At 32.8% G+C, this 10,374-nt stretch overlaps 1 protein-coding gene across 1 annotated transcript; it reads left to right on the forward strand.

Annotated features, from left to right (window-relative positions):
• LOC109714448 lies at positions 2,920-3,415 on the forward strand. The gene has a single exon (XM_020239086.1). The coding sequence runs from the start codon at positions 2,940-2,942 to the stop codon at positions 3,285-3,287; it is 348 nt and encodes a 115-aa protein (XP_020094675.1). The 5' UTR covers positions 2,920-2,939; the 3' UTR covers positions 3,288-3,415.

A 10,374-nucleotide genomic window follows, 5' to 3' on the forward strand; every position in this document is an offset into this window, starting at 1 on the left:
GGAACCACTGTTTCACCTTTTTTTTCTGAAACATTAAGCTTGTTAATTTCTATTTCCTAAATGAAAACAAGCTTAATTAAAATCTGAATTTAATTTTAATTATGGTACTAAATTATTAATAAATCAAATTAATGTATTTAAATCATAATCTATTGCTTAAATAATAAAGTAATTAATTAATTTATTATTTATAATTAATTAGCTAATTAAAATTAAAAGTTTAATATTTTATCTAGTTAATTTCTTTACTGATTATCTAACTAAATGATTTACTAACTAATTAAAAAGTAAAATTACTTTTTATCTCTAATTAATTAATTAATTAATATATTTTTATTATCTTATACAATATTCATAGCTAATAAATTTATTAATTTATTAAATTATTTGTAATTAATATTTTGATGTTAATTAATTAGATAAAATATTTTTAACCTAAAATTATAACTCTTATTCCTCCTATTCCAATCTAATCATCCAAATACTAATTACCTTAATTCTAGGAACAATACAATTTTCATCCAAAATATAAAACTGCTCTAATTCCTGCGTATACTTAAACTTATACCTATCTCTGAAATAAGTAGTTCTTTCGTATATCCGAACCAAACGCAGGAGGATACGCTTAGTCCTCTATTACCGCCGTGTCTCATATTCTGAAAGATCCTATTATTTTTCACAAGCCATGCATACTATCCCCTAGGAAGTTTATCATACCATTTTCCTAATTTGAGTGTCCATTATCAACAATAAACCCTCTCAATTTCATTGGTTATACATTTTCTTCGTGGGGAGGAAGTCTACAGTATAACACTTGCATCATATTTTTTATGTTTAGCCAATCACTTTTTTTTTTTCAGAAAAATATAGCATATTATTTTTTAAAAAAAATTATAATAAATCTAAAAAAATAATTTAATTAGTTGAAAATATTATATTATATATTCTATGTCACCTTCACATTTTAGACCTTTTCCTTCAGCTGGTGGTCCTTCTCTGCAAATGCCACCCTATAAATCACACACATCCCATAGATTTCCAAACAATCCTTGTCTTTTTCAATTGACCATAAGATGGACAGCAACACAATCAGACCGTGCCACCTTTTTGGATGTTGCATCCAATAAATAAATAAATAAATAAAAATAAAAACTCTATAAAATCAATGCCTAATATACTCGCTTGATGGGCTTTATCATAACTCTAATTTTGAATTAAAAAAATTTGATCCTCTATTTCTAAGAGGTCGTTTGATTTTAATTTTACTCGCTTGATAAACTTTATTACAAATTTAAAAATCACAAACTTTAATTTTTAAATATTTCAAATACTCTAGATTATATATTATAGTATTATTAAATTAATATAAAATATATAAATATAGTTAAAGTTTAACTTTTTGAAGAATAATCATTGTTTTCACATAATTTAACATGCTATCAGAATAAGAGCTTATAATCTATATTTATATCCATACATTATTTCTTATAAAATTTACCAAATGGCAATTTCTTTTCACCCTTACCTCCTCTCCCCTTCCCACTCTCTAATTGCTTCGCCTTTTTACCCCCATCTCCGTCTAATGCTTCGTCTTTTTACCCGCTCATTTTCTAATTAATGCGTTTATATAATTTATTGTTATCTAAACAAATCGCTTTCACAAAAAAAAGAGTAAAATAAAAAATCTCTTCATATATAGTTTTTTTTTCTCACACTATTTGCATTTATTGATGTCTCATGGCAAATCAAAAAATTTTAAAATTTTTTACTTTATCAATCTTCTATTTTTTATAATATTAGTCCGCCGTAATGCGCAGATAACTTTACTAGTATTATTTAATTTTTTTTTATTTAATTAAGCCCATGTCTTGGATTTATTAAAAATCTTATCCAGACGTAAAAAAAAAAAATATTAAACATAAAATAAATAAATACTGAACTCTACTATTTTTAGTTTCTAAAGATAAACTCGATCTTACCTACTTACATTTAATTGCCGTCCGCTTCTTAAACAGACCTGTACTCCACAAGATGAACTAATGCTATGTATAGTTCTTATAGAAAAAAAAATCCCAATTAGCCTCCTTTTAAAAAAATTCCTAACCTAGGCTACTTTTGATATATAGAAAATAAAAAGATAACTTTAATAGTATTTATATGCTAACTTGGAGAGAGAAATTTTTTTTCTCTCTCTCCTCTCACCCTACTAATAATTTAAAAAATATTAATTTTTAAAATAATAATATTATTAAAATTAATATTTTAATAATAATAATAAATATTATATATTTGAATTTTTTTGAAAGATAGCATGATGCTATCTCTTCATTTATTTTTTAGAAAATAAATCTTGCGAAATATTAATAATTCAAACTCAGGACTTTCAAATAAGACCAACCCATAATTTAACACTTGTACTAAATACTAGTAATAATAATAATAAATTATCATTCAGTAATAATAATGTCATTATTATTAAATATTAATTTTTAATTATTGTTATTATTATAAAAAGTAATTGAGAGAAAAGAGAGAGAAATTTTCTCTCTCCTAATTAACATATAAATGCTTTTAAGTCATTTTTATTTTCTAATCCATCAAAAGAAGGCTAGATTAGGATTTTTTTTTAAGAAGAAAGCTAGATTGGGAATTTTTTTTTCTCAATAAGGCTAGATGTGGCATTAGTTCCGGCAAGATGGTGTGGATACGAACCAAACAGGGCCTAAGACACTTTAGAGGTTGCTTGAACCCAAAACTAGGCCATAAATCCGAATTTGATATTAAGGACCCACATCCAATTTTAATCGGGTTATCGGGTTATCGGGTTATCGGGTCTCTTAACTCCTCCATCTCAATCTCCACTCCTACATAAACTCTTAGCCCAACTCCCTTTCCTTCTCCTAAACTACTCCACTACCATGGTAGCGTCCTCCTCGCCAATGGCCACGGCAATCGCCGCGATCGCCGACGCCGCCTCGTGGTGCTGCGCCCTGGCGGTGGTGGCGCTGGTCGTCCTTTGCGCCCTCCGAGCGGGGCCTCCGACGGCGGCGGAATTGGCCGCCGTAGCCGACGAAGGAAGGCAATTTGATGCGGTATTGCGCGGCGCGAGGCTCGCGGAGAAGCGGCTGTGCGACGAGATATACGTGGTGGGAGAGGGGGAGACGCTGCACAGCATCAGCGACAAGTGCGGCGACCCGTTCATCGTCGAGCGCAACCCCCACGTCCACGACCCCGACGACGTCTTCCCCGGCCTCGTCATCAAGCTGATCCCCCACCAACATGTTTAACGGCTCTATATAGAGAGAGAGAGTGATAGTATGTGAATAATATTTATTATCTATTTTTTTTATCATCATGTTACTATTATTTCACCTATCAGTACTTAATCCTAAGCATTTGATTGTACAAAAATAGATAGCAAATATTATTTTTATTTTATCAAAAGCATTTCAGCCACGTTTTATATATATATATATATATATATATATATATATATATATATATATATATATATAGTATATAGAGAATTAGAGTACTTAAGAGGTTAATCATATATTACTGTCTAAGTTGTTAGAATGTAAATAAAAATGTATATAACTTATCTGCCTCATAAACTATTTTAAGTCAGCTATTCAAGCTTTCAAATTTTTAATTTTTTTATTCTATCTTTCAATTTATGTGATTTGAGTTAGGCTTAGTTTGGTATTGAAATCTATCTAACGCTATTAAATAAATGGAGTTGAGGAAAAAGCATATAGGGATATACTTCTGCGTTCTCCGATGGGACCGCGAAAAATATATCGTAACCGACTCATCGCGATATGCAGAATGCAATATTACGTACGAAAACAAACAGGGTATTTTTCCATCGTCGTTTCTCACCGCACGTAATGCAATCTTTCCGCAATCCCAAACGAAGCCTTAGTCAGTTATATTTTGACCTCAAAATTTAGATTGATTACTTACTCTGCTGAATTTATTGGCACAAGAAATTTATAGAATATACCAACTAAATCTTTAGAAATAAACATTATATTCGAATTTTGAAGCTAAATTATCACAGAGAAACTCAGATCAAACAAATTGCAAGATTACATAATAAAATTAAAATTTTCAAAAAGTTAGATAGTCAAATAAAAAGGTCAACAATTAAAGCATATAAGTTCTGTATGTTTACCTAAAATATATGATATTGAAGTATGATGAGTTTATACCTTAGATCTTTGTGATGTTTCTTTTGTTTAGATTATTTATGAGCAGTTTTATATTAATTTTTTTAATTTTTTTTTTGAAAGACGGCGAGGAATAATCACTCAGCTAGCTTCATTCATTAGAAAACTGAACAGCTTAATTCATTAAAACAAAGAAGAAATTACAAGGAAAATAATATTTTTGTGGAGAATTTTAACTCTCGCTGATTTGATCATCTTTTCGTCTTCTATTATCCTTTTTGGTCTCTGATATGAATTCTAATAAATGTCTCGTTTTGTTATTGCCATATAAAGTAATTTCTTTTGTGGGCTCCAAAAATTATAGGAGGTAGGAATTGGGAGGAAGAGGAGAGGTAGATTGAGAGTAATGAGTTGCTGAGTAAGCTAAGGTTAGTTCACCTACTCGCATCTAACATTATCAAGTGTTGGTTTCTAGTTGGAAAGTGGTGTAAATGATCCTGCGATTCCCAATAAACAATAAAAATATACTTAACACTTTCATTCACGTACACGATAGATTTAACACTAATGTAAAGTTGCTATGATGGAGATTTGAATTCAAAACCTCACAATCCTGAATGATTTTAAACAGTTTAGAATATATATATATTTTTTGAGAATAATGTAGTATGCTACCGCTTCATTCAATAAGAAGGTGAATTTAGCAAAAGGGTGAGACAACTAGGCCTCAAAAAAAAAAAAAAAAAAAAACACTACTACCTAGTACAATAAGAAAGCCAAAGGTTCCGGTATACTCGAATGTTCGATGGCAGTTGACTTGGGGAGCTCTTTTTGTCGAATATTTTTCTATTCCTCTCTAACCAAATGGCCCACCAAGCCGAGGCGATTGTCGCTAATTCTCGCTCCCTCAGGGCCCCATCTTTACGACATCTCTCCTCCCAAAGACGGTCAACTGAGGTACAGTTAGAAATCACAGTTTAGAATTTACTAATTAAGAATTAGACTACTATACTATTAATAGCATCCGGCGCTTGATACTATTAGTTTTTTGGTTCTTAGATGAAGGGATGTGTGGTTAGGATGATAGAGGTGCTCTAGAGTTGAGTGGGTGGTTGTTTAATAGTATAATCTAATTGATGGAAATAGTCAAATGGGCAGGTCTAACTGCATAATCAAACATTCGGTTTTATCAATAGTATAGTAACCGGAGTCTACTAATTATTATTATTATTATTTTTTTGTAGATACATAATTTATCTATTAGTTTGTTATTTTGACAGTTAGCTGTTGGAAAATTTATTCCTAATTTACATTATTAGTGTTATGTTGTTGTTTGGTTGTTTCTTTAAAAAAAAAAAACAAAACTAAGTTTTTATGGGATATGCACTATGGTGGAGAAATTTTTTTTTAATAAGATTTGCATGGGAGATATGACAAGGAAAATTGGCTCTGGATAACCAATCATTTATTTATCTCCATCATCCACTCCATCCCCAAATCATTTAGAATAATTAAATATAAGATTTTTTTTTTTTTATCTGCCCATGCAACATGTTTTTTTAAAGATAGTATTTATCTATGTATTTTTTTAAGTTGAAAATATGCACATATTTTAGTATATATAATGTAGTACGTCTCTATAGGTGTCTATATTTATATATCTATTAATATATTATAAGTTAGGCTGCTATGCTATTGATAATACGGATGTCTCCATGCTATCAAGTATTTTTTAGTGATACGGCTTCCAAATTGACGATCAGTTTAATTAGATTTGATCTACACTACTTAAAGTATTTGAAAACTAAATTTTATAATTTTTCGATATTATTTGGCTAGTGATCAAAAGATCTAAAAATTGACAATTTTAATGGTTGATGTGATGCTGTCACGCCCCGGATATCACATTCCCCGGGCACGTCGACAAATCCGCCGTATACAAAGGAATTTCCCCTGTATACGAAGCGTCAAAGTACCTGTAGAAAAACGATACTACAAACAGTAGCATAGAGCTGCTCAAGAACAACTAAATAACTGAGTTTCATATACATAGCTAGCATCCAAAATACAAAACTACTCGCACTGGCGAGTTAAACAACTATGTACATAAACTCCAAAACAACAACTACCTGCAGTAGGGGAAAGCCTCTAGCTCTGACTGTCGGGTAGGGCTCTAGCTCGCAACGCCCTTGCCTCGATCCTGATCGGCGGAAGATGCAGCAGCCGGCACCTGTGGCTCTGCAAAACATAAGTAACAACTGGGCGTGAGAACTACTGTAAAAACAAGTAGTCCTCAGTGGGTACCGCCCAAAACGACATCGGTCACCCACTAAGTCTACAGAAGGGAGCAAGCGATTAGAAGAAAAACGCAGAAAGTCACTCTACCCGCGATCATCCACTAACACCTTCCATAGGCTCTTTATACTAACCGAACTAGTGGAAATGTCAAATCTGACCAATCCAAAATCGGGACTTGTAAGCATTATCCGTCCCGGACTGTGAATCACCCCCTGCTCCGTTGCGGACTGTCCAGTACTCCACAATGACTAGTCCGTGAGAGCAAGTCCACTGGCATGAGCGACACCAACTCGAAAGCACCAGCCTGATCCGGAGTGGCACTCGTGGGCTACCAACCGAGTATGCAGCGTATCTTGTCGAGCTCAATCAGGCTCAACTAGCCAAAGTCAAGTAATCGACTCAAACCGTCTAACAACCAACAGGTAACGTGCCCTCGCACAATCTGACGCCAAAAAGGCGATACGGGTCCACCGTCAGCTCTGACAGCACCCAACAGTCCGAAAACAACCTGAACGACCCTGTAAAATCCACTCGGCGAACAGCACGAGTGTAAATACATTCTAACTACCTGGGTACTCGTCTCGACGAAACTGACAATACAATTTTCTAACGGTCCTGGAGCTAAATCAGGTAGTTAAAACTGGTGACAGGTCCAAACGCAGGTTTTCTCCTAATTCAAATTCCATGTACCAACATGTATAATCTATCTTAATTTATAAAACATGCTCCAAATTCAGATTTCACATCTACATATCGTCCATAAATTTGAGCTAACACAATTTACCGAAATCAAATCTATACATGTCGACCAATAAGAACTTAAGGAGTAAAGTCGATGTAACCCACCTCAAAGCTAAATCCAGCCAGCGAACGAAGCCTCGAACCAGGACAACCTCTGCTAGATCAAACTGGGGACCTCCAAGTCGCGTAGACGAGCTAACCGCCAACTAAACAATTAAAGGATCCTCGATCAGTCCAGAAATCACAGCAGCTGAGTAGGAACGAGATTAGGACCGAGCTAACCTCACCAAATCTGGCAAGTGAGGCTTCGTGGATTCTCTCGAAGTCCGCGAATCCAAGAACCAAGCCTCGACGCGATCCGACGTTCCTACGCGGAGAACGAGCTGAAATACGAACAGTCGACGGCGAATTTCAGCAAAACAGCTACTAACCGAGTAGAAATAGTAATACTTGCCCAAAATCCAAGAAAGATGCCGAATCACCCACCTCAACAGCGTCGAACCTCGGCGCGACGTCAAGAACAGCGTAGTCGTACGCTCGCTCGATCTCCTCGCAAAGTCCCGGCGTCAAATACGTGCTCGAACGATCCCGCGGCGCGACGTCGGCGACGAAACTCCAAGTAACTCCTTCCTTGCTTCCAACCGGGTGGGAGAGTGAGAGAGATGGAGAGTGCAGCTAGAAGACCTCTCTCTCTCTCTCTACATGAAGCTAAATAGAGGGGAGTGAGGGGTGATACAAACGAGGGATAAAATTACACATTTAGCCCTCTACCTACCATCTTGTACCGGTACACGGACTCTTGTACCGGTACAAGAGCCAACCCGAGAGCTGCTAAGCTTCTGCGCGATGGTTGTACCGGTACAGCCACTCTGCTTGTACCGGTACAGCAAGCAGAGAATGCTGCAGTTTGCAGAATTCTTCGCGGTAAGCCGCCCTCGCGTCGCACGGAGCCCGTTTTACGTCTATTTGACGCCAACGCGACTCGGACTTGTCCCGACACTCTCCAGAGCTGTCGACAAGCCTCCACAGTCAAACACCAGGGATCTCACAGATGCATTTGTAAATTTAACGGTATAAAATAATTCAAATCTAATAAAATTTTTACAGAAAATTTTTTTCACTATTTAGAATAAGATCAATATTTCTTATCTTAAATTTAAGTCTTTTATCATTCTTTTTTAATGAAATTTTTATTTATAGTCGTTCATTTTAGATTGCTCGTTTGATAGGTAATAATGTCGAAAAATTATAAAATTTAGTTTCAAATACTTTCAATAGTGTAGATCAAGTCTAATGAAATTGATCATCGGTTTGAAAGCCGAATCGCCTCTGTGCTACCGATAATATAGCAGCCGGACTTGTATATTATAATCACTTTTCCTTTGCCAATTTTCGAAGTTTTTTTTTTATTCTTCTGGAGAGAAATATGTATGTATTTTTGGGGTAAATTGCAGTTTTGATCCTCAAACTTTGAGACGCATGATATTTTAATTCTCAAAGTTTATTTTGTGACTATTTCTCAAAATTTTTTAATTGTTTTAATTAAGTTTTGTAGTACAATTAGTTGACTTAATACATTATTTCACTGATATAGTAATAATACGGTATCTTGGTAATGATATGACATCTTAGTTAGTTTCACACCATCAGTTAGAACACTATAAAATCATGAGGAATACTTCACTACTCCATATAAATCTTGACCATTTATTTTTCTTAATAGATGGTTTAGATTTAATATGATTATAGAGGTGACCTGCTATTGAAGCATAGGTACCATTCACCAGGCACCCATTTAAAGGGTATTTTAGTCTTTGTAAAATAGTTTGGTCCACAAAACCGGTTTTATCCAACTAAGAATATTGTGGCCCTCTTAAATACCTACAACAATAGTTGAATTTTAAATTACAACCAAACTATAAATTTAAATTCAAAACAACATTTAAAACTTTATAAATCAAATTTAATTTTTTTTAATATAAAACATAAATTTTAAAATAAAACTTTTTGTTCCAATTCAAAATTTCAATTTAAATCAAAAATTAAAATTTGGCTTTAAGATTAAACGTTCAATTTAGATTCAAATTTAAAAGTTTAATATAAATTTCAAAATTAAAATTTTACATTACAATACTAATTTTAAAAATTAAATTTTAAATTCAATATTTTTTTGAGATGAATAGTTAATAAATTGGGTATCATCTAATTTGGTAAGTTATCAAAGTAAACAAGATATTTAATATTTAAAGGATACTGACAAATTGGGTATATACTAATTTTTTTTCAATATTATCATGTTAATTAATTCAAATCGGTAACCTGTTCAACAGGTTACTTCGTGTAAATCCCAACTATACCCTTTACTAATTAAGAAATTAAATTTTAATACTTGTGGTGTATTGAAGCATTCCTCTAAAATCATACATTATATATAACAAACTAAATTGAATTGTATGACTAACTTATAGCAATTTAAAAAGTTAAGCAAACAAACACAATAAATTAAAATTTGGGTAAAAACGTACATAACTTATCTGAACTATGGATCATTTTAATTTGATTATTAAACTTTTTAAAATTTTGATTTTACTATCCAATCTTTTAATTTGTTTAATCTAAGTTTGTAAATGACACCTTGACTTCAAAAGTTAAACGTATTGTTTAATCTAAGTTTGTAAATGGTACCTTAACTTTATATAATTCTCACAGCTACAAAATTATTAAAGTAAGTAATTAGTTTAAATTTTGAAGTCAAAATGCTGTTGACCGACTCAAATCAAACAAATTAAAATATTGGATAGTAAATCAAATTAAGGGTTTTTTAAAAACTCTATGAATTCGAAGTTCATAGATAAAGCTCAACATTTCTGGGAGTGTACTCAGTTGGGTTTGATCATGTTTCAAGAAAATTGTAAAATTGAACCAAAATTTTCAATTTAGAAAAATCTGCAACTGAACAGACCAATTTATTCTCAAATCCGATTCTAATCAAACTGAATTAATTTGGCTTGGTTCCGTATTGCAAGTAGTTTTTAGAACTGCAATTTTTCTTATGAATTAATTCATAATTTACAAGCCAAAAAATATTACACATAAAAGATCTAATCATAAAGGTAGAATTTTGGAAAAGAATTTAATATGAAATCAAGATTTCATCATAAAA

The sequence above is a fragment of the Ananas comosus genome, linkage group 8, assembly GCF_001540865.1.
Source record: "Ananas comosus cultivar F153 linkage group 8, ASM154086v1, whole genome shotgun sequence".
Classification (NCBI taxonomy): Eukaryota; Viridiplantae; Streptophyta; class Magnoliopsida; order Poales; family Bromeliaceae; genus Ananas; species Ananas comosus.

Bases quoted from the DNA above. Each gene is read 5' to 3' on its own strand.
- LOC109714448 (XM_020239086.1), top strand. From the start codon at position 2,940: ATGGCCACGGCAATCGCCGCGATCGCCGACGCCGCCTCGTGGTGCTGC.